This window comes from Cottoperca gobio, chromosome 23 (genome assembly GCF_900634415.1).
Source record: "Cottoperca gobio chromosome 23, fCotGob3.1, whole genome shotgun sequence".
In the NCBI taxonomy this organism is placed as follows: domain Eukaryota; kingdom Metazoa; phylum Chordata; class Actinopteri; order Perciformes; family Bovichtidae; genus Cottoperca; species Cottoperca gobio.
In genome coordinates this window covers 6,222,533-6,248,242 of record NC_041377.1, presented here as the reverse complement: position 1 = coordinate 6,248,242, position 25,710 = coordinate 6,222,533, and the positions used below count along the sequence as shown (strand labels likewise).

General features: G+C 42.0%; 1 protein-coding gene across 1 annotated transcript; it reads right to left on the bottom strand.

Moving 5' to 3' along the window:
- Positions 1 to 279: 279 nt before the first annotated feature.
- Positions 280 to 23,747, bottom strand: wnt5b (wingless-type MMTV integration site family, member 5b). The gene is made up of 7 exons (XM_029462226.1): positions 23,633 to 23,747; positions 12,797 to 12,960; positions 11,611 to 11,698; positions 11,192 to 11,351; positions 7,402 to 7,694; positions 2,213 to 2,371; positions 280 to 2,101 (listed from the first exon to the last, which is right to left on the bottom strand). Exons 1-7 carry the CDS (start codon positions 23,717 to 23,719, stop codon positions 1,802 to 1,804), a joined length of 1,251 nt encoding a protein of 416 aa, XP_029318086.1. The 5' UTR covers positions 23,720 to 23,747; the 3' UTR covers positions 280 to 1,801.
- Between the last annotated feature and the right edge of the window lie 1,963 nt (positions 23,748 to 25,710).

Sequence of the window (25,710 nt, the reverse complement as noted above, 5' to 3'; positions counted from 1 at the left end):
ATTCAGTCTAGAATGACTTACTACACAAGTCCATGATCTTCTAATAATTGTGGATGTGTATGTTAAATTCCATTTATAATTCTGGCATTGTTGTTGTCAATGGCACGGCTGTGATTCAGTTTCCTGTGCTGCATTACTTCCCCTTTTAGCAACAGCATCATCATTTCCCACAACACCCTCGAAATGACAAAGACTCGTCTGTAGTTGGTGAAATCGCCGGCCGAGATCAGACTTTTCCAAAAAGAACTGCAGCAGACTCAAAAACGGAACAAAGCCTCGTTGTCGAAGACTAGTTTATCAAAAGAATACACAATGTATAAAACGTAGAAAACAGAAAATGAAAAACAATAATAAAATATACCTTCTTTTCTGATCTACTCCTTTTGTTTTTGAAGTAGCACATAATAAATTGCAGTCCTCTCAAGTTGTAAATTCATGATATTACTGTATTATAAAATGTTAAATTGGTGGCAGAACTGCCAAAAGATGGACACCACAGGGCTGTTTTGTTGACAAGTTGCATAACAACATGAGATGAAGAGGTCCACTCACAGTGAACGTGTCTATTAGTGCGAGTTCATTAAGGCAGATACAGCACATAAATCTCACTAATCGAGGTCTCGCTCACTTCACTGTCACATGGAGGACACGGCCCGTGTGAGCTGCTTGTTTAAACGGCCGCGGTGCCAAGATGGCTGCAACCGGCGAGCCTCATTAACCCGCAGACACACTTGTCAGGTCGCAGGTGCTGGAAATCTGCTCCAACAGATAAATGGATAGACTGTGTCCTGTAAGTCATTGGTCCTTTTTGACTTGAAGATTAAGTGTTTTTACTGCACCTTTGTTAGGCAGAAATCTACAGCTGGAAATCAGCTTGTGAATCCTGAATTTTATTGAAAAATAATGAAAGTCCTCCTCATTTTATTTGACCCTTTCCCCTTTTACTTTATTCCCTCCATTGATGTCAGTCTGGACATTTAGGCATTTCTGTTGTTCTCTATGCGTACTGCGAGCGTGTTTGAGCATTGTCAGCACAACTCACGTATGCGGGGATTTCTCTTGAAGGGTTAAAGGTCAAAAGTTCTTTGAGAGAGACACGGCAACACCGCTCAGCATTGGCTTCAAACTCCAAAAGGACTGTAATGATTTGTGGGATTCCTGAAGACAAGAGTGTTATAGGTCCAAAGTGTGCCTGACGTTTGTTTCCGAGTCTCTTTAAATAACAATCAGAGTTGTACGTTTATTTATTATTTATTTATATATTTATTTCAACTCTCATATCTTTGCTATCACACTGGTCGTACGTGTCCACTTTCTAGGTCCATTCATCCTCGATGTCCTTCTGTGTTCATCCATTTAGCTTTGTCCTTCCTTCCTTTCCATCCTTCAGAGTTGTGATCAGGGTTATATACAGGAAAGCAAAAAGTGATGATGGAGTGGTGAGAAATCAGACGCTCAGTTGAAAAATAAAAAAAGTCGGAGAGTTGTCCGAAAAGCTTGGAACAAATCCCATTCCTCGATTCTTCCTTTTGTCCACCTTCCCATCCATCTGTTCTTCTTCCCCATCTATCTATCCATCATTGTGCTTTTTACACACACAAATAAATGGCCGCACAGGTGGCAGGAGATTTATAAATGGAGGAGAGAAGGAAACTGAAAATGGAACTTGTGTGTCTTAACTTATCCTGAACAAAACCCTGAAGTTTCATCTATCCTTCCCCCTCCATCATCCCGTCACCTCCTCCTTCTCCGTCTGCTCTCCCTCTCCCTTTTCATCCCCCTCCATCCGTCTATCAGCGTGCTATTTACACACAAACTGGTCCACGAGCGTAGTGCAGCGCTTGCACTTGACGTAGCAGCACCAGTGGAACTTGCAGTGGCAGCGTTCGTGCTTGTAGGTCTTGAACTGGTCGTATCCTCTGCCGCAGCACATGAGCTCGCAGCCGTCCATGCCCTCGGAGGTTTTGTTGCAGAGGCGGCCCTGCGTGCCCAGGGAGCCCGTGGTCTCGTTGCGGAGGCAGTAGTCCGGGCTGGTGTCGGTGTAGACCAAGTCCTCCGGGGTCGGGGTGTTGAAGCGCTTGTCTACCAGCTCCAGCTTGCCCTGGTGAAAGTGGAAAGAACCCGCTTGTGTGAGATTTAAGATGATTTTTCAGGGTAATTCTTTTCTGTGTTTTGTTCATGACACTATATGCATCTGCTCTGAGGTCAATACCTTGCGTCCAATGCGCATGGCAGCCGCACTGTCGTACTTCTCCTTCAGAAACTCTCCAACGCGTCTGAAGTCGGCCAGCTGGAGCCAACAGGTCTTCAGACTGCAGGAACCTGAGACGCCATGACACTTACAGGCCACATTTGCAAGGTTATAGGCCGCCTGGTAAAATGAGAGGAAAAGACAAGATGTTAGATACGTTTCTTTACACCTGATTTCATCACTATCTTTTATATATATATATATATATATATATATATATATATATATATATATATATATATATACTGTAGTTTATGTGCGAGACTCCTTGTCCATGGTGATCATGTGCTGGTACGATGCTGCCCTCTAGTGGTCAACATGTGCAATTGCTCAGAATAATGCAGAATAAATGTGAAAACAAACTACCACTTGAAAAATCAAGGTACATCCAGATGATAGATATTATAAAGATATATAAACTTAATTGTATTTATATAGTTTTTATTAATGAACTCTAGAGCTTTGGGACATTTGCACAATTCTTTAAAGCTACTGCTGCCAAATTAAATGGGAGAAAATAAAAAAAAGTAAATAATGGCTGAAAGGAGAGACACCACATGTAGCTCCACATGTAGCTCCACATGTGCCAGCTGTGCACTTTATGCATGCACTGCTACTCCTCCTGAGAGACTTTCATCCAAAATTAGCTTCATACAGCAACAAATGTATAAATATTCCTGTCTCCGGTTTTCTGTCAGCGCAGTTGCGATCACAAAAAAATCCCCCTCCAGTTAAAATGTGCGCTAAAAGGGGTAAAATACAGTATATGACCAAAAGTGAAAAATGCAAAAGCAAAGAAAAACAAAGAAAAGATTTTTGCTCCACGCATAGGCGCTGTTCTCCAACACGGCTGTCAATACTACTCCACCAAACTAAAACAAACAGCTGCCTGAGAATAGAAGGGCTACTGCTAACCACAGGAAACGTGGCTCTATTGTAAATCCACTTTCCCACACAGCGCCTTTTAAGATGACATCTTATTAGTTTAGCTTTAAAAGGAGATCATGGGGTAGATCCACTCACCTTCCATTAATTACTTTTTTTCATGACACTGAAATTTCTATAATTCCAAACATTTAAAACAGGAGCACTGGCTAAATGTCTAACAATATAAATACATATCTTGTCGTAATTCTAAAACTAAACGCCCTTTTTTTAAACCAAATAAAATGTACCCATCATCTCCAAATAATCCAGATCTTTGCCACTCTTTCTTTGCAATATGAGTTTGCAAATCGTTTAGCTGGGTGTCAACATCATGAATGGTTTTATACATATGCGTATGCTGAGAAAACAGAACAGGAAATACAAGATTTATGGTCGTGGCAGCGGTGGACTTTAGAGGGAGCCCTTCACACCCCTGCAGCTCCACCAGGCCAGTTAAGCAGCATTCAATAAACAAGTCACATAACACGCCCCTGCTCAACACACACATTATACCATGCACTCTGTCACTGATCATGCATTGTGCTATGTTTCGTGTTTGCACTGAGGCCATTCCCACCATACTTCGCCGATTCATTAATTTCTGATTCCTACTTTTCCCCTCACACGAGTGAAAGCCATCACTCCTCACATTGCCTGATCTCAATTACCTTCTCACCTCTGTTAACCTCTGCATCCTAAACACCCCCGACCCCCACCTCCCACCCCTGCTCCCCTCTACTTTACTACCCAGCAGGCATAGCACTCGGCACCCTCCAATCCTGTGACTCGACCCCCGTGACCCCCTCAGACAGACACTGAGAGCAGGGGACAATGACATTTGGTAAAGCTAGAAGCCTTGTCTTGAGTGTTAGCGCTTCTGTTTTTGATATTTTCTCACTTTTACAACATTTTTAATTGAAATGGTTAATAAAAAGGGCAATTTTCGAAAATTATTTAACTGCTTTTTAGGATTTATTTAGGAATTTAGGAGTTATTTCTCTTTATAACTCAGTATTGCACACAGTGAGAGAAGTGAAAGGGAGTAAATGGGTTTTTCAAAGTCAGAATTAGTTTCGTATATATATATCACCAGGAGGAAATCATCATATTTTATGACTCTCCGTGTTTTACGAGCCCTCAGATCCCCCACTGTGGGGTTTATTAGAGGTTCAGAACCACTGTTATTAGAAAAGTAGGATTGCAACTCTTTTTTATCTATGGCCCCAAACTGTGAATAACACTTTCAAGGATATTAAGGTGGCCAGAAATAGTGGGAGGTTTTGAGCCTAAAACAAGATCTCTTTCAATGAACTTTAACCTTTTTTGTAACATTATCCTATATTTCTATGTGGTCTTTTATTGCATTACTTACTTGTGCTTTTTCTGTACTTTGTTTTTCTCATTTTAATGAGTGTTACTATAGTTACAGCTCATTATTATTCATTTTATTTAATTGTACAAGCTGCCGATAACCTCATGCTGTCATAATCAAAACATGAATATACTGTGCGTCTGTGTGTGTCCTGCATCATACTGAGCTAGTTAGTGGGTCGTGCCTGCTGGGTGCAGTGACACTGGACCTGATGAAAACACACACATACACACACACACACACACACACACACACACACACGGTCAGTCATCCGTGGTGGAGACACGGTCTCTGTGTCAGGCACAATAGGTTCTGCTCAGACAGGGTTAGGGGTTAGGAGCCGCGTATGTGTGTGTGTGTGGTGTGTGTGTGTGTGTGTGTGTGTGTGTGTGTGTGTGTGTGTGTGTGTGTGTGTGTGTGTGTACTAGAATGGGGCAGAAGTACAGAAAATAGCCCACCCAGTTTTGTGAAAGCATAAGCAATGAATGAGGAACAAAGATCGCCAAGAAGAGGGACACATTTTACTTTAATCTAACGTTTAATAGAAAACATAATAACAGTTCCCCGTATCCATATGCTTTTTGATCTATTTCTATCTACCTAATATTGTCATACTGTTGGCATTTCTGTCTACCCTGTGTGAACATCTATTGCATGTCCCTCCACTGTTGCTCTCCCTGAAGAGTGAGTTTGTATGATATTCCGATTGTAAAGCCCTTTGAGGCAAATGTGTAATTGTGATGAGGAGATGTGCTAACACTTTGTCAGCCAACTGCATTGCATTCACTGCTTCGGCTTGTAAATCAAACAAGCATCAGAACAAAGTGAGGATCAGATCTTAAACTTCCCTTTAACTCAAAACTCGCAACTTTATATCACATTTATATTGAGTGACGTATTCAAGCAAACACAGACTGTTGCCCCCAAATAAAAACAGTTAAGACTGGCCATTGTTACAACGAGCAAAGTGATCCACAGGTTGAGAGATAAATTCAAAAGTTTACTTCTGTGTTCAGAGCAGAGGCGGGGAATGTACATCTAGTTGTTTTGGTCTCTATGTGACAAGAACTGCCTCATTGGATTTGTGTGAAACGGAGACAGTGGACCTGGGTGGCTGTGTGTGTGTGTGTGTGTGTGTGTGTGTGTGTGTGTGTGTGTGTGTGTGTGTGTGTGTGGGTCTTTGAGAGTCGAAGGAGTGTGACGGAGGTTCATCCCTCACCCTGCGTCTCTGTCTCCAGACGCTTGTACACACAGACGCACACAGACGACCACGTTATCCGCCTTACACACAAATCAAATGAAGCTGAGCGTACACACAGACACACACACACACACTGAAACCCACACACACACACACACACACACACACACACAGCGGCACGCCCCTGTCACCTCCACAAAAGCCCTGCGGTTTGCCTTGTTCAACCAAGCATGACAAATCCCGCTTAGGGACAAACCAGCGTGTCCACGAAAGAAAGAAAGAAGAAGGGAGGAAGAAACTCTCTTCCTCTCACTCGCTCTCCTCCTTTTCATCTCTCTCTGCTCCTCTCTTCCGTTTCGATGGACAGGCAACAATAAAAACCAGGGATCAAACAAGAGAGAGGAGGAAAAGTCATTCAAAAGAGTGTGTGTGTTACAGAAAGATCTTTCTCTCTCATACACTCTCCTATAGCCCCAGTGGGACCCTCGGCAGAAACACAACCTCTCCAGACCCTCACCTTTGACCCCTGATACACACACACGCACACAAAACCAGGCTCACCGTCTCTCACACAAATCAAATGGAGCTGAGACGACACACACACGCACACACACACACACACACACACACACACACACACACACAGCTTAAACAAAGCTCCTCTAACTGAAGATAAACACATTCTCCTGAACATAACGGGCAAATGGACCTTTTACGAGGAAGGTGTGTGTATATGAGTGTGTGTGTGTGAGTGTGTGTGTATGAGTGTGTGTGTGTGTGTGTGTGTGTGTGTGTGTGTTGAAGGTGAAAGGTTTCTTTTAGTGCATTTCTCCCCACCTGAAAGCATTTCCAAACACCTTTAGTTTTAAAATCAAGTCTGGAGCTTCTAATTGTTGCTATATAACCAATATATATATATATATATATATATATATATATATATATATATATATATATATATATATATATATATATATATATATATATATAACCAGAGAGGGCCAAACAAACTCAGAAACACATTTATCTATCAATCTGCCAATTCATCGTCTCTTCCTTTCTTCTTTCTTGCACATTATTTTTGAAATTCTGAAATCTCATAATACAATAAAGCATGTTATTGTCCACTGTGTTGCTGCATTTACTGAGGGCTCTTAGTCTAATTGGTCGTTTTGGTCTTATTTCTTCATGCTGAATGACTTATTACCAAGAAACCTGAGAGCACATCTCTGCTAAACACCAGATTTAAATTGGCACTTTTGCATGATTCTTGGTGGAGAAACTCAAGTTTCATGGATCTGACATTTAAATCAATTAGTCAAAAATAAAACGTATGAGTGTTTTGAATTTCTTAAATCGAGGTCAGCCTTAATTTAAAAGTGTGTATTATAAGCTAGTGTGTGTGAGTGTTACTTCACTGGAATGTGCACTGACCTGGCGACCTAACCAGACTCCAAGGGCGTTAGCAGTTATACCATTTGGACCCTTCCAATAAATAACTCTCACACACACACACAGACACACACACGCACACACACAACACACACCACACACACACACACAGATATAGGATGGGGTTAAGAAGCGTTGATACTTCCTTCACTAAACTTTTACTTAGATAAATACTAATGTGTGTTGTGTCTCCCGTACCTGTCTTCCTGCTTCATTATTCTGCAGGTTCATCAGTGTCCGGGCGTGCTCAGTAGAACCACGTGGGTAGTTCTTCTCTCTCTCCCTGGCGTCCACGAACTCCCGGGCAAATCGGTAGCCATAATGCACGTTGTCGCCGCAGCCTCCCCACAGCCAGTCGCGCGGCAAGTCGCGGGGTCGGGCTGCGCGGCTGCAGCCGCAGGTGGAGAGCTCACCTTCCCGGCACGCCCGGCTGACAGCGTTGACCACGCCGGCTGCGCTGATGGCGTAAGTGAAGGCTGTTTCCCTGGAGCCTGATGGCGAGAGGAAAACACAGAACAAACTGAATTGACGGATAGATTTAAGCATTTAAATGTTCATATTAGACACTAAAGCCAAGATCTCCGTTCATACTTAAAACTTATATAATTAAGTAAGTGCTCATCATGCTTTTTTATTATTTAGGGCTGTAGTGAATGTGTGTGTTCACTGCTCAGGTTAACCCCCCCCCCAAACACACAGCAAACCGCCCAACACCCCACTTCACCTAACAATAGACAATAGATGTGATTTCAGGCTCTAACTCTGTACCTGGTTAAACTCAACAACTTCAAACACCAGCAGCTCAGTGATCCATAATACATGTGCAGCATTAATGAAAAAACATATCAGCTTTCTCATGTAGTTCTGGCTAGTCAACCCTAAAGATAAATTGTCAGATTACAATAAATACTTGTGGCACATAGCATTCAGATAGTTTTGATTTAATATAAATGTTACGTTTCTGCCTCCATGGGGAACTCATAGCGAAGAAAAAATACATTTGTAAAATTCAGCAAACAGTTGACAGTGTGTTCTGTGGATTATTCAGAGGAAAAAGTACACATTTTAAAAAGGAAGATATGTTGCAGCTAAAGGTACTTTTTTTTAGTGCACCACCAATAAAACCATCTCCACTGTATTGGGGTTAAGGCAGAAGATTCAGATTCATCTCAAACCTTGACAAATTAACTCAAATGTCTTGAAGAAAGGTAATGTGAACTGACCCCATAAGAGGAGCTTGGCTAACATCAGTGGAAAAACATCATCTTACAGGCCAGAAACTCGGATTCATTGCACTGTGAAGACCTACGTGCAGGTAAATAGATCAACGTGGAACCATAAAGATGGATTCTGAATAAATCCAAATCAGTTTGAAATAAACAAGGGAAGGAAAACATCTCTACTCAGATCTCTCAACCAGACTGCTGCTAGTCTTTGTAGTTGCCTCGATGCAGAGCATTTAACATGTCCATCCTTTCTGTTCACTCTGTAACACCCTGTAACACTGTGGAATACACAACCCGCATGTCTATTCTCTGCATTAATACACAAACTACTTCAACACGCAAAGAATGGAAAAGGACAAAGACGACGGGCTGACAGGTAGGAGGTTAAGTGCTCTGAAACTGAAGATTTACATGTGAACAGCAAAGAGCCTAGTGGTATTTCTGGTTGAGACTGCATTTACAAAGACCACAGAGATGTTTTATTAGATATTATAGAGTGACATTTCTCTCTAGATATCACAGAGCAGTCACAACAACATGTCCTTATTCTAGAGGGATGTTTGCCCTACTCCGTGATGAGTTTAGTGGCCTTATACATGGTCGTATCTTTTGGCTTTACTGTGATGTTGCTACAGAAAACTGCTCATTTTAAATACTGATTTTATAGGTTTGTATGTTTGGCTTTAACATTCCTGTAGTTGCACCATGTTACCAGTGTGTGGTGGTTTTGATCATCATTACAGGTTTTTTGTTTCATATATTAGGCTATTATGTTGTTTTATTCGATTTCTATTCTATGCTTATTTTTGGCTCATTTACAGTTTTACTTTCCCATGATTGTGCACTGTCCCTTTAAAATATATATATTTAAATAAATGTATAAATATTCCTATTCATGTATGCTACTTGTTCCTATTTAATTCTTATTGATTTAAGCATGTTATACAGTGATAATCGTTATTGTTTTATTATTATATTTAGTCTATATTGGTATAATATTATATATCTACCTATAGTGTGAATACTTAAAGAGTTTTCCTGTGTTATTTGTAGCATATAGTATCGCTCTATAATATATTATAGGATGCCTATAGGCTGGAATAAACACCAGCTAGCCAGACAGGCAGGTATGCATGCAGAGCTGAGGCGTGTGAGCTATTCATTCACGTTTTAGGAGCAGACAGACAGTGTCCCAGTCAGGATGCTCGTACATATTATGCAGCAGGATAAAGAGACAGAGGGAGAGAGGCCGAGTGGTTTTATGAGACTGCGGAGCCCCAGACTTCAAATAGCAGTTCCGGATCTGCCGGCTCGGTGTCAGCTCATCAGCGCATTTCAAAAGAAGAGCCGCGGGACAATGGACCGACTAACACCTCCATATAAACCTGGAGATAGACTGACTGTCAATAGAGAGACAGGCAGAGAGGGACAGAGACAGAGAAAGAGCAGCAAACACCTCGTCTGACTGCCCGCAGCGGATTTGACACTTACTTGTTGATGAGAGCTTTCCCACATCGCCTGCTGCGAATTAGACGCACATGATTCTGATCCAGGATCTGAGCTACTGCTGGATGTTTACTAAAAACACTGCATTGAGATTACACGGTTTTTTTTTGTTGTTGCTTCAAAAATGTCTAATTGTATGCGTTTTGAAAATGCCTCGTGTGTGCCGTGTTTCTTCGCTTAGAAAGTTATCAGTTTCATTGCGCATGCGCAAAGTGGGAATGGAAAAAGCTTCTACGCTAATTACAATCACAGACTTTTCTCGGTAATATTAAGAGCAACGTCGATATCTGAAATGTTATGGATATTACAATAAATGAGCCTGATAAAAAAAGTATTTTGGAAAATAGCTAAATCTACTGTCCTATGGACTAATTGGCTATGTGTTATGAAAAACTCCACGCACTTGCAGGAACTGTGAACAATCCTACAGTAACATAAAGATATCAATACTTAATTTACCCTGCAACAAGAATAGCCTACTTTAGGGCTGAAACTAAAGATTATTTTATCTTCCAATTATTTTCTAAATTAATTGTTTGGTCAATAAAATGTCAGATAATAGTGAAAAATGTCCATCCTAGTTTTTCAAAGTCCAAGATGATGTATTTTAATGTCCTGGCCCTGGTCTATTCATTTGACCAGTGATGTCTCTACCAACCCTCTGTACTACTGGCTACTGTTCAACTCATATTCCTGTCTTTGTTTAGACAGATAAAGATATGCAGCGTATCATTATTTCAGCCTGTTATTTGAGCGACCTCAGGTGACCCTTTCTGTTCTGTCGAACATTTAACACCCTGATCTGAATAACCTGTCCAAACACCTGCTGTGTAAATCATCACAATAATAGTCCAATCAAAGTAAAACAATGAATTGGTGCATTACTTACTGCCACCATCTGGTGAAGAATGTGGTTTGAAAGATGGATTATTGTGACTACAAACCTGTTTATGTCATCTATACCTTTTTCTGCCATTGATTATTTTATTTGCTAATAATGCAAATCAGCTGTTGACATTTCTTGCTGCTTTGACATGTCTTTATGAAACTTCTGAGCTTGTGCATCTTTGATGAAATCACTTTTCTTGCTAATTGCTATACTGACATACAAAATGCACAATCACACTTAGAATTGGAGGCAAAACAACAACAACAAAAAACATAGAATTAAAACCTGCCATCACTCTCAAAAGTGATTGACAGTTCTTTTAAGACAAGAAAAAGACATGCTGTTCCTGATCAAAAAATAAACTCACCAATCTGCATGACCCGTCCAAACACTGACGTGTTGTCCACAGTGCTGCAGTTCCACCTCCTCTGTCTGAACTGGTACTGGCACTCCTTGATGCCCGTCTTGGCTCCGTCTCCGATGTAGACCATGTGGTCCTGGTACAGCTGGCACAGCTTCCTCTGACCCTGCAGACCACGCAGCAGCACAGCAGAGATTAGCAGAGATTAGCACGTTAATGGTTTGATGCTTCAGTGGTCCCTGTGGGGATATTCTCCTTTATTTGACCATTTAGGAGGAAGATCAGGCGTTACCCTTACCCAAAATTGAGCTCCTCTTCAAGCAGAATCTAATCATCACTGAATTTCAGTTATGTAAGCAGTTAGTGATGTGTTTAAAACTTCTGAAATGTTTCTAAAAACACGTCTAAAGCATGCAGGGACTTACCTGGGAGAGACCGGACAGCTGACTGCAGAGAGGCTGAGCTCCAATAATGTACATCTCGGGCCGCTGGATCGGGGTCAGAGCTAGTGACCTGAGAGACAGAGGCCATATTACGTCTAAATATGAACCAGTATACTCTATCTGTTACGATCAAAGATAAGTGGCACAGACAGGTTTTGATGTACGACTCTCTCTCTGAGAGGAGGTCTGTGTGGAGGACAAAGTTCAGACACAAGTTTATTAGTACAACTGGCCTATAAAGTGTAGATAAATAGACTCTTCTGGTGTTCATCTCTGCAACCATTCCCCTCGTGTTTCCTTTCCTGTCCTTTTAACCCAAACAATTGTGCCCTAATCACACATTTTGACTCACTTTTTCCTTTTAAAAATGTGACAAGTGTGCCCACACACAGAGACTATGACTGCTGAGCCTTTTTCTGGCCATCCAAAACACTTTCCAAACACAGGGAACTCAAATTGTGTGAGGATCATCCTTACCTAAAGATCTACAGAAAGATCCGTTTATGATTGTGACGTCTTCAGATTGTATTTTGGAAACGGCAAACTATGAACTCTACCTTTTCTTATTCTACATAAAAAGCGATGATGAAAAGGAAGGTTAACACCACAAGCATCAACTAACCTGCACACACCCTCCTCTACATTACCACAAAGCCAACCGAACAGCATTGTTGCATAGTTGACTTGTAAGTCAAGAACGAGTGTGGCTAATTGATGGTCCTATAGGCACAGCAGCAGCAGCAGCAGCAGCAGGCCGCCATGCAGTGCCATTTGTGCCTCAGCCAGTGTAAATATTGTGACAGAGCCCTCACATTTGTTCCATTCACTGTTAGGACTCTACCCTAGTACCGGGACATCACCCCCAAAACACACACAGACACAGAAACAACACAAAGTCTATAGTTAACAAGTTTTGCCATTTGCCATCTTATCAACGGCATATAAGCAAACAGATATGGAGGAGAAAGTTAACTTTTTAAAATAAGTTTTAAGGCTCAAATATATATAAAGGGCTGTTAAACTTTACAAAAAAACATATTCTGAAAAGCTGTCAAAGTTACTCTCCTACTAAACGGAAGGCATCCGCTATTTAGGCGCCACCACACCACTGAACATCTTTTATTATTATTTGTAACAATGCACCACCAGTGATCATTCAGTTACTCACCACCATGAGTTGGCATCCACCACCAGCAGTTGGGAGCTGCAGGCGAGGAAGGCGGCCGCCAGCAGCAGATGCCGCACGGCACCGGTGCGCTTTCTCCGGACAGGCGTGTTGTCCATGGTCCGCCGCGTCACCACCACACAGCCGCTGCTGGGGAAAGTGCTCTGCTGTTGAGACATGGGCAGAAAATAAGGAGGCGTCCGTCCTGCTCGGTCCTGCTGGTCCAACTCTATAGCGCTGGCGATGAGGTCTATTTTCTTAAAGTCCACTTGTCTTTCACCCTGTCTTCTCCTTTCCTTCTATAGTATTTAAAACTATAAAAACAAAACTTCCATTAAAAATAAACATAAACGGTAAAAAAGAAGAAGGGCAGATTGTAATCCCCCAGGATGAGAGTCGTGAAATTACTGCAGCATTTTTCCAAAAGGTGCTTGTTAAAAAAATCCAGTTACTCCAATTCAAAGACGTGCGTAAAATGGTTTTGGTATCAGTTGGGTTTTACGCAAAGTGCCAGGAGATCTCTCCCTCTCGCGTTGTCTCTTAAAATAGACATTAATAAAGCAAAGCTAAAAGTGATCCTCTTGTTGTCTTGAGGAAAGATTAACAAGGAGATTAAAACGCTAATTGAGCAGCAAAGCCACTGTTCCTTTCCCTTCCTGTGCCCTCACGACCACTCCACATCTCTCTATACACTCCTCCTCTTCTCACCCCCACTTCACCTCAGAGACCCCCGCTGCACTGTCCCTCCCTGGCCATACATTGCGCGCGCATGGGCTCTATGTGCGTGCGCAGAGTTACGCCAAACGGGCATTGGACGTATTCAACAATTGAATGTAGATCCAAGACTGGAAATACATGTGATGTTGCATTCAAAGGTTTCGAATATGAATTAAGTGCAAAATAAATTGTGTTTTGTCCTTTTAAACAAGGCCGTCTTTATGATTTATATTTGACCAGTGATCAGTTATTTTTCTATTTAGGGATCCTCCTTCCGTTTACTAAAACGTAAAAGTGAAATAAGTGTATACTAATGTTCTTGCATTACTAAAGGGGATAGCATATAACATACCAGGAGAATGTTAAAGTAGAACAGACTAGAAAAGGAATGAGCGATGGGGGTTGAACGTTTCGCAAAACCCCAATCGACCTCAGAAAAAGTTCACGTGCGTCAAATTCCTATTATTTGCTCAAGTGAATAATTTGTTTGAATAAAAGGTGAGTGCTTCAAAAATCGTCTAATCCCCTCTTCTGTGGTCTGCGAAAATAAAAGGCAACACATCACAACCCCGCCTCCCACACACACACACACACACACACACACACACACACACACACACACACACACACACACACACACACACCACTCACACACAGTCATGAAAAGTCCTAGAGTAATGAAAGGGCGTGTTGAAGCGAGCTCTCCTCAATTCATACCCCGGTCAAAGACAAACCTGCAGAGGAACGGGCTCTTTGATCTGACTCGGTGCTTCTCAAAAGACTGCGTCCACAACCAAAGGTCCACAAGTAAAGGTGGAGGCAGGGGAGATTAGAGTCTGGGGCCCTCTAAAACCTGGAGAAAATGCTCTCCTAGGTTTGTAAAACATTCATCAATAGAAAGGAAGGTTATTCATTTTAGTTTAGCTTTATCAGACTAATAAGAAAGCAAAAAGTCATCAAATTCACTAACTGATATAAAATGGGTTTGAACCATATTTTGCGCGTGTAAAATCTTTATCGAGAGTGTGTGTTTTAACATCCTGCTGTTTAACATTTGTGTTAGATAGTTTCCCGCTGACACAAGTCACTCTACTCTAAGTGGGGTTTATAATAACATTATACTTCGTGATCATTTTTTGTAGTTTCTCAATGTAATATTTTGGACACACACACACACACACACACACACACACACACTGATCTAACTGGCGGCCTTCAATATACATCTGATTGATATTCTGCAGCGGGAGGGTGTTGGGTCAAAGTCAGGTTGAATGGGTGAATAAACAATGACACAATGAGATACATTTTAGGAAACAGAACAGTCAGTACAATATGTAGCAACACTAAAACTGGTCCAACCGATCACTCAGTCAGTAACCCTGAGGCTGAACTAAATTGTTTCCCTTTCTGCTTCCTTCTCGTTTTTCCACTTGCCATCTGCAGCCGTTTCCATCAAGAGGATTTGACGCACCTTGTATGCCACTCTATTATAGGCTGAGGGTTACTATGACAACAGTGCCCTCATCTGGTGAGACACAGACATTGATTCTTCCCATCATAAACTCCCAAAACATCAGCTGTTTTGAGGCACTTGTACTTTGAGTATTTGCATCCTTATACGTTTTACTCCACTACATTTATCCGACTGTTACAGACATAACATAATGAGCGAACAAACACAATGCACAGATCATTTCTTTTATTATCACAATTGATGTAGCAGAACTTATTATTTTCCTCTTTTCTAACCCATTAGCTATCTTATTGTGTGACCCTTTGAGGGGCATGACTAAACTACCTAACTGTACAAATAGAAGTAGTAGTAAAACTAGTTCTACCTCGACCAGCTACAGCAGTAAAATGTTACTTAGGCACTGATGCATCAGTTACAATCTAATAACCATACGTATAAAATAGGAGCCATTTTTCTGCAGAACGAGCACTTCTACTGTGATGCGTTACGTACACTGCTATACTGCTGTACTTTTACTTTAGTAGGATTTTTAATTACGGAATTGTACTCATAATGGAGTATTTTTTACTTCCTAACTTAAGTAAAGGATCCGGGTACTTCTTCCACCACTGTCTTCAAACATCAGTTTAGAACTATAATTTATCAAAGGGTCCAAAACGAGGAACTTTGTGCATCATGTGAAGTCTAAAAATGTCCACATTGGATGTTAAGAAAATCCAACGCACCCAGCTTTTATTTTTAGCTCAGGATACAGGAAGTCTTTGTATACAAGTATGTTTAACCTCCCTGGTCAATGACGTGTATAGTTGCAGCTGAAATAGTCTGCATAATGAAAGGCTGGGACACAGCGGTGTCTCATGATAATGACAGACCAGTCAGCAGTCTGTAACTGACACTACAGCGCCCTCTAGTGTTACCCTATCACACAGTCGTTGATATACATTACATGTGTTGAGGACAAATGCAAACGTATGTAAAAAGAAAGAAAAAGGCCGATTCTGATTTATTTAAACTGTTGATATTTATACGTCTCCATATTATCTGTATTTCGGTTGAAACATTTGGTACCTGAAATAAATAGGTTTCTCCTCTTGAGAACTCAGCTAATTAAAACATACTGATAGTCTCGTCATTTGGGATCTGAAGGGAAACAGGCCAACAGCTCATTCTGGGACATGACCCAGACATTCAGAAATACAGGACTGGAGCTGCCACGCCGCTCTGTGACAGCTGCTGCTTTCACTGTTAACTTGTGATGTGCCAGTCGAAACACAAGGAGGTGCAGTTCAGCCACAGTGCACTACGCAGCTAAAGGAAGGAGATACACTGAGGCAGGGAGGGGGTGATGGCATGGAGACAAAACTTGGACCAAGTGAGATAAAGAAAGAGAGCTGTTAGAGGGTGAAAGAGAGAGGGAGTGTCCAAGTAATGGATACACAGAGTGAGAGAAACAGACAGAAATAGAGGGAGCGGGAGAGGACTTGTCCCCAGAGGATATGTGCAATAGCCATGCAACAGGGAGAAATGCCTGAGAAAGTCGGCAGCTCCTCTCTGGATTAACACCAGCCTCGCTTTTTATTGCCTACAGTGCCAGACTACCACAGCGAGCGAAGCAGCCAGCTCTCTCCTGCAGGGAAACCAGCTGCAGTCGGCTGATGAGGTCTGAGCTGATCCCCTGGAAGCTGCTCATGCCAAAATGCTAAATATCCATTTTTAGAAATGACTGCCACTTAAAAATTGATCACCCTCTAGTTAAAAAGACAAAAAACTTTCCTCTGAGTCTGTAGAGAAGTCAGGGCAGATTTATCCTTTACCATTCCTCGCCAACTTCTAGGAAGAAATGTTCTAGTTTGTCATGATTCAGTCTACCTAGAACAGTGGTGAGGAAGTGTCCAGATCTTCAACTACATCAAAAGTAGCAATACTGCAATATAAAAATACTCAATTAGTAAGCCCTGCTTTAAAAATGTCACAATTGGCGAAATGTTCTTACAGATTAAAGAGTTAAGTACTCATATTTCATAAAGAAATGGCCTTATACTATTATATATTATACTACTGGAAATGCGTAAGTAGCATTTTACCGCTGTAGCTCGTCATGGCGGAGCTAACATTTAATATTTTATATACTGTTGGGTAGTTTAATATATGATTTTGTATAAGATCATCATATGTATTGTATCTAAAAGCACAGTAACTAATAATAGCTGTCAAATAAGTGTTGTCACGTAAAAAGCAGCATGAAATAGAAATACTCAAGCAAAGTACAAGCACCTCAAATGTACAAATGTACTTAGTTACATTCAATAGCTGCCAACATGAGTGGTAAATATGCTTTCATTTCACAATTCCTACAGTATGAGCTGTGATGTTCCTGCCAACCTGAACATCTTTCTTGCATTTGACACACACACACACACACACACAAACAAGGCGCTATCTTTTTTTCTGCTGCCTCCACCAGGAGGTCAAAGGTCAGGCGCAGCTGCAGAACATTGACCCTGGAGCCTGTGGGGATTTATGGTTTTGCTTGAGGACTCTGTAGCAGGGCATATGTTTGTATATCTTCAAATGTGTTGTTTGGTTGAATTACTCTCCAGCCCACTCTGATGTTACCCACTCCTTCCAGATAGAAGGCGGAACAACCACGGCGATATATGCGACTTTGCAGACACGTGGATACATTTGTAAGAACCAAAGGACTCAAAAAACTACAAATGCGACCACAGCAAACCCATGGGATGATGAGACTACCTGCTCCACTTCCATGATATGCCTCTCTTTCAGTCTGTCTCTCAGTCCTTCAAACGTCTTTCTTACTGTCTGTTCCTTTTCCAAAAACACACACATGTGCAAACACAAACTGCCAAATGCAGCTGGCTGCGGGGACATTTACTGCTTACATCGTCCCCCCACACACACACACACACACACACACACACACACACACACACACACACCCTGGGGAACGTACAGTGGGACTTGGAAGCAGCTGAGAGGGGCTTTGGAGAGGCCTTGGGCTTTCTATCTGTCTCTTTGTTTTTTCAGTTTACATGTGCGGTTGCATGTATACGATGTCCTATAGAAACCCATCCTCTGTCTGTTTTTCACCCTTCCCCCCCCCCCTCCCTTCTGTCCTCCCACACTCTCTTGTCCCCCTTTCTCTCTTCTCTTCGTCACGCTTGCTCTCCCATCTCTCCTCTGTCACCCTCTCCATCTCTCCCCCCCCAACCCTGTCCATCTCCTCCCTTTTTCCCTCCATCCATCCTTCTGTCAGCTGGCAGAAGATGAGTCATGCCTCTAGCTGTGAGGCTAAAACTCTCTCCCCCTTTCCCTCTAAATATATCTTCTCTATACTTCTCCTCCCCAGTCTTTCTATGACTCTTTCTCCCCCCTTCTCTCAGCCTCTTTTACACTTATCTCTGCTCTGTATCACCATCTGTTTCTCTACATCTCTCTGCTTTGTTCTGTCGCCGTACTACCAAGCTCTTTCCTTCCTTCCTCTCTCCATTTCTCCCATGCTTTTTCTGAAAGTCAGCTTCATCAGCTAATTATGTTTCTATCCATCCCTGTGCTTCTCCTTCTCTTTCTCTCTCTCTCAAACAGTGCAGCCAGGCACCTATGAAAAGCTGTTCTCACGCTTCCTCGTCTCTTAACTGTGAAGATATGAACACGCACACTCTTCCCATTTTAATATATGTACAGTAACTTGTAATATGTCTTTACTTAGTGGCTATATATTCATGCTTTCTTATCTTAGCTTGTTATAGGTCCATATTTGCACCTTCTTGTAAATCTATAATGTAAAGGTATATTGTTGCACAGAACACAGAGCCAACAACATTCAACGACATGGCAGATGATGTAAAGGTTCTCTTATTTTAAGCAAGGTGTATATGAGCTATCTTTCTTGTCAACATCCAACAGCTAAAGTAATGCCGGTTAGCATCCACTAGAGTTAACTTGTTACATAGGGGTGGGGCCTACATTACAGTGTTACTTTATCAAATTTTGCTTACAAATCAGTTGCTTGAACAACATCATTGTTGAGAGTGAACAGGAAACCAGCGTAGAGAGTGAACAGACTCCATGATTTCAAAGTCTCACGTCCCAATAAAGGTGCTTGAATATATAAGAAGAATATCAGTGCAGAACAAGTCATGTTTGGCACCTCAGTGGAAACGAAACATATCTGACTGCCCTTGTTTGGCACTGGACTGGAACTGTGGGACAGGCCGAGTCCCTGATCAGGAAGCCCAAGGAGAAGCCACTGAGGCTGGGCCAGATCCTCTGATTCCCCCTGGTGCCCCGGATGGTCAAACTACACTGGTCTCCTGATCCCCTAAAACACACGGGCTCAAACATGTATCAACACATTTGCAAGCATACACACACAAACACTCTGAAAGGCTGAAACAGAAACACACATACCAATAAACACACGTTTTCTCTCTCTGCCTCACTCACCATTATACACATTCTCTCACACACACATGCTTCAAGGAAGCAAATTAATGTCAAAATCAATTTCTCGGCCCTGTGGGCATATAAAACTTCTGTTGGGGAGGCGCCTTCACACACATATGCACATTGTAAAACTGCACTCTAGCAGAGACGCAGGTAAGGATCCTGCACATACATATAGTACGAGAGGGGCACATACACTTACAATGTGAATCAGAGCAACGTTCAGCTGCACTGGTCTGACCTGATTTACGGCTCGTCTCTGAATTGATTCATTCGGTCTATAAATCCCCAGGAAGCCTTGTACTGTGTCAGGTCACACGCACACACTGGTGCACACAAACGTGTAAAAGCATGGAGATCCTTCCATCTGTTTTTCCAGTGCTCTTATTATTTCCCAACTTTTGTTGATTTAGCTAAAGTCAGTCAGCCCACCTTCCCAAATGTCTTCTTCTTCCAGCCACACGCCTCCCTTCTTAGCTCCTGTGCGTCATAAACTCAGTGTTGACATGTGTAATGCAGACACAGGCTGGTTATCAGCTTATCAAGTTCTTCTTCATCTCTTATCTAATTACGTTTGTCACCAACGTAATTCAGAAAACAATATAATACTATATAAAGCTAATTTGTAGGCGACAGGGTTGGTTGTATAAGACAGTCAGACGTACATTTGATTTATTTGTTGTCAGTCTTTCGTTTTAGATTAGTTACTTTCGGGAAGAATTTTTATTATATATGTTTTCATTTGACTCGCTCCTTACATTTTAAGTGGCCACGGAAATACCTGAAAACTCAAAAAGAATGACTGACAAATGTGATATCAAAATACTCTGAGAACAGAAATTGGATTTACATGTCTTTGATTATAGAAATGTTGTCTTATGCGTATCTGCGGCTGGTGAGTAATATTTTTGAGAGCACACTCAATCGCAGATGAGTCATCTTTGTCTCGATGGTTGGCTCACTTGCTACTGTTTATGTATTTCAGTCAGTATTGAAACAAAAGAAATGTTTCAGTCCAAAAGGTATTTTGACTGCGACACGTCTTGGTCATGCACACTGGTCTCGCGCAGTGTCATCGTAGGTTTTCACCCAAATATAGTTTGTTTTTTAGTTCACCACATGGACGTGTTTCACCGTGAAGGGGACGTCATCTTTTAAGTAGAGAGAACAGTAGAAGACACAAATGGTTCTTGACAAAAGACAGAACTTTCCTAACAAACAATCTCTGTTTGACATTGTCAAAACAAATCTGGATTAGCTTCAACAGTCAATATTAGGGGTGTTTGAAAGATAGACTAATTATGGGGCTGAGCTAATATTTATCCAAAGACAAAATCATAACATATAATAAATACCCCTTAAGATATATTTTCTCATTTAGTAGCTTTGAGGTTGGACAAATCAATCATGCGGATGACACCCAGATAACAGAGGGCTGAGTTATTGAATGCTGGTTAAATCCTTAGAGATAATGCTTTATCTTTGGAGAGGAGTCAATCATTCTCTCCTTCTAACTTGACTCTGCTTGGTCTCACACTTGCCTCGAACAACTCTGGTAATGGTACCTGTATGTCCACATCAAAAACCTGCCTAGTGCCATTTCTAGGATTGAAAATGAGCTGTTTTCCACCTTCATGGCTCCCCGCACAAACACAGACAAACAGAGAGTAAAAAACTGCCAAACACACACACACACACACACACACACACACACACACACACACACACACACACCAATATGCAGCCTATTCATGCCAAGAGATGACAGAGCGCATTGAGAAAATGCCAAAATGCTGACTACTGAGGGAGAGAGAGCACAAGGCTGAAAAATCTCCTATGTCAGACTGCAGAGCTGGCAGAAAAGAAAAGCATTGTTGAGGACACACACATACACCTAGGCAGCCTGTGTGGTGCAAGAACTGGAGCAGGGACACACACACACACACACACACACACACACACACACATACAGGCTGTGAGGCATTGTGGCGAGACAAAAGCGCAGACGAGCTGTCAGAGAGACGAAAGAGAAAGTGAACGAAAAAAGGAAGAAAGATGGAGAAGGATAAAAGAGAGAGAGATCGAGAGAGATGCACAGATACTGGGGGAGGCTTGCATCTCCGGGCCATGACCTCCCGTTGTCTCCCACTGTTTACCTTCATCGTCTATGTTCTTCTTTTCAGCTACTTATTTTTTCTCTTGTGCCTCTAACCCAGGGGTGCCCACACCTTTTTGGCTTGTGAGCTACTTGACCAGGTCCAAGTGATCTACCTGTATTAAAAATGCTGCGACAGGGGGGGGGGGGGGGGTTTGTGCGGGGTTCCGTCGGGGGAATATATATATATATATATTTATTTATTTTAAACGGTGCACGATCTACCTGCACTACACTCGCGAATCGCAATCGACCTTTTGGGCACCCCTGCCTAACCTGTCTCTTCTTTTCTCTACACCGACTAATACATTGTCAATGTCATCTTATTTATGATCATGCTGAGCGACACCTCAACGTCCTCTAGTAGCTACTTGGTACACACAAGCTTAGTGCTTACAGGCTAGGTAGCTTGGGTACTAAGCAGACAATAACACAGTTTCTTTCAAGAGATGCATTTGTGCTCTTGCCTTTTAACGCACAATATGACATTTTCTGCCACTAGGGGTCTCTCAATCGAAACAATAACGGAAGATGGAGTTTAGTGGCGTCTTGAAGTAATGTGGGATCATGGGAGTTGTTGTCTTCACCATCATTTCTGTTAACTTCTCCCGGTTAGGACATATAAAATATAACATTTGAAATGACCAAGATCTGTATGTGGCTTAAAAAAGGATAAAAAGTCAATTTGACAGTGTCTGGCAAAGGGGATATGACGAATTGTTGGAAACATTTCAGATAATGTAAGTACACAACTCAACAAAATATATAATATTGGTCTAGTTGTTTTTAGTTGTGTCTGCATAGCATGCTCCTCTTGTTGGTGCAGTTTATAGGCTACTTAAGCAGAGCAGGGTTGTATCAAATGTGATGCTGCAATACAGGTAATCTGAATCTTTTTGGAGTTTGGACCCTCCAGCTCTCTGTTCTCTTCAAAGGGCAGCACTGTCAAAACGGTTTGCAATTTGTCTGCGGTATAAATTCACATGTCATAGTCCACCACCACAGCTGAACTCAATGCAAAAGTTCAGCACGGATTTATTTTGTTTAGGAGAGCGAAGCCACTAATGCTGATTCCAGTAAAGTAAATTGACTTTGGTCCGAATATTTTGCTGTTCAAATTCAGGGGTGACAAGGCCAGTACTCCGTCAGAACCGTGTTACCATGTACGATCTCGTTCTGAACGAGACTACTCCGAGCCTAAGTCAGAGGATGGGAGGCACACAAGGGCTGCAAAACAATACAAAGGCAGGGAGAGAGAAAGGAAACAGAGGAGCTTTGAAAACAGGTATACACACACACACACACACACACACACACACACACACACACACACACACCCACACACAGGCCATGTTTCAGTGCTATACAGGTGAAGCCACGGTGAAGCAAGGAAACACCTGAAGGTACATAAAAGATTCATCACTTACAGTGTACAGTGAGCGGGCACACACACGCACACACACACTTACACACACACAACTACACACACACACACACGCACACACACAAACAAAAGCTTAGTGCACCTCAGGGCATTGTTACTGTCTGCTTTCTCCTCCACGTGTTGGTGTTGGTGTGTGTGTGTGTGTGTGTAAGTGTGTGTGTGTGTGTGTGTGTGTGTGTGTGTGTGCGTACAGGAGAGAGAGAATCTACAGAGTCATGGTAATATCCATTCAGGAAGGTGTCGGCTTTCAGGGGGATGTGTTGACACACACCCACGTAACCTTAGCAACCAGCAATCGCTGCGGGTGCAGATGAAGCACGTTGTCGAGGCGAGCAATTATGCAGTTAGAGCCCTCCCCTGAATCATCAAATACGGACACATTAAGTCACACAAACACACAAAAAGAGACACACACATGGTGGGTCACATGACGAGTAGAATCTTAGGAGAGGTTCTAGAACACTTTGGGGAGATGACACACATGCACACACACATACACACACACATACACACACACATGCCAAATCTCTTTCCTAACATCATGCTCTCTCTATCTCACCTCTTTTCCCTTTTTCTTACCTCATGTGCCTGTCGCTCTGTTTCTCTCTCTCCATCTCTTTTCATACATTCCCTAAAAATACTCTTCCTCCCTTTTCTCTGACCCATTCCTTATTTTACCCCACTTGCTTTTTCCTCTTCCTTTCCCCACCCACCCATCCATCTATCCCTCTCTCTTTCTTCCCTTGCTCAGTGTGAGTGCTAGCTAGGGCCCAGCGGGTTTTCTAGGAGAGGTATGACACACCACAGCGGTGCACACACACGCGTGCACACACACATACATAGGTAGACAGTCACATACACAGCTGTGATATGAGGCAGACAGAGGGAGACAGAAAAACAGACAAAATGCATGCTGAGCAAGCACACACACACACACACACACACACACACACACACACACACACACACACACACACACACACAAAGGCAGGTCATGCAGAGAGAGAGACTCAGCTACTGCTGCTGAAGAGAAAGCCTGTGGCATATCCGCCTCTCTCGGTTTCTACATCCTCCATCTCTTGATTTCTTTATTTCTCTTTCCCCTTCTCTTTCTTTTACTTTTCTTGCCATACAGATAAAATATGGCGAACAGTAGAGTCGGTTGACAAACAAAACAAAGTTTGCTAATAACCTCCTACACAACACAGTCTGGCTGGCAGTTCTAAACCCCATTGGTTTGGTCTTGTTTTCCGTTTTGAACCCAGGAACATACATTTGTGGCGAAGAATCCATGTACAGTTTGTTTCAACATGAACCTTTGGGTGAGACAAATCACATTAGGATTCATGACCAGACAAGTTTTCGTCTGCGCCCCTGTTTAATCCCACGAGGGTTCGTCCAGCAAACTGACTAGCCATGGTCACAATTTAGTCACATTTAGCTGGGAGCTGGTATTAATCTCCCACGCTGTTTTTAACTCAAGGTGTTGCGCGATCATTATAAAGCTTGGTATTCATGTCAGGATCTCTATTTTGAAAATGCATGACACACTGAGCGCCCGAGCACCAAGGACGTAGGTGTTGGCGGCCACAGGGGACAGTACCGTTAACTGCTTTGTTTTTGCCCTTGATGAAGTTTCAGGATATAAGATAAAAGCAGAGGGGGACATGAAAGATAGTCACTAGACAATTTTGGTGCTTTGCATTTCTGAATCCAGCGATTAGGCCGTTTGAGACGTTATAAATGATTTAAATCGATGTTTAAACCAAAGATTTGTATGCTTTGAATCTAGCTGTCTCTAATCTGACCCATTTGGGGAGCTGCTTGTATGATGCCCTGAAATAGAGAGAATGCTTTATCAAGAGTCTATACCTAGGCCTTAATATGTAATTAAATTAAAAATAACTCAAATTGATGAAAGGCTTTGTAAGAGCTTGTGAGATATCACAGATGCTAAATTAGTTGTAATACATGTTTTGTCCTAAATATAAAAGAGTAGTGGAGCTTACAGGTGTTGGTTAGAGCAGAAATAAAGACCCAAACCATGATAATGACACGGCATATGTCACGGCTGAAAGGAAGACCTGGGACGCGACTGCTGATCGCATAAGAGTTCCTGGATTTGGGTACGTAAATCTGGAATATTTGTTTTCTTCTGATTATTATAATTAACTTTTTTTTTTTTTATGAAAATGTACAAGCTCGTTGTATTTGACTTTGGCAACATTTTGACCTCATTATTCAATCCAATAATGTGCATTTGAGAGGGAAGGAGAAACTAATGTGACCCATCCATCAGTTTGAGTTCAGAAAAAGAGAGGCATGCAGAGAAAAAGAAGCAAAAGCAGAGAAATATATACGAGAGGGTCAAAAGACAGAGACCGAAGTTTGGATAATGAACAAAAAGAGGAAAAAATAATTTGTACTTAAAAGACATTCGCTGCCTCATAAGGGCTTTAGATAAATGTCCAAAAGGAAGGATCTCTTAATGGTCAGTATGAACAGAAGGAAAGATTACGGCGAGCAAAACATGTTTAATGTACATATGGGTGAAAAAAATCTATTTTACGTAGGAGAACAGAGGATGAGAGGAGAGTTGCTGTCAGTTGTGCTCGGCTGCTTCATTCCATGTAAAAAGGCCTGTTTCTGCATCTCCT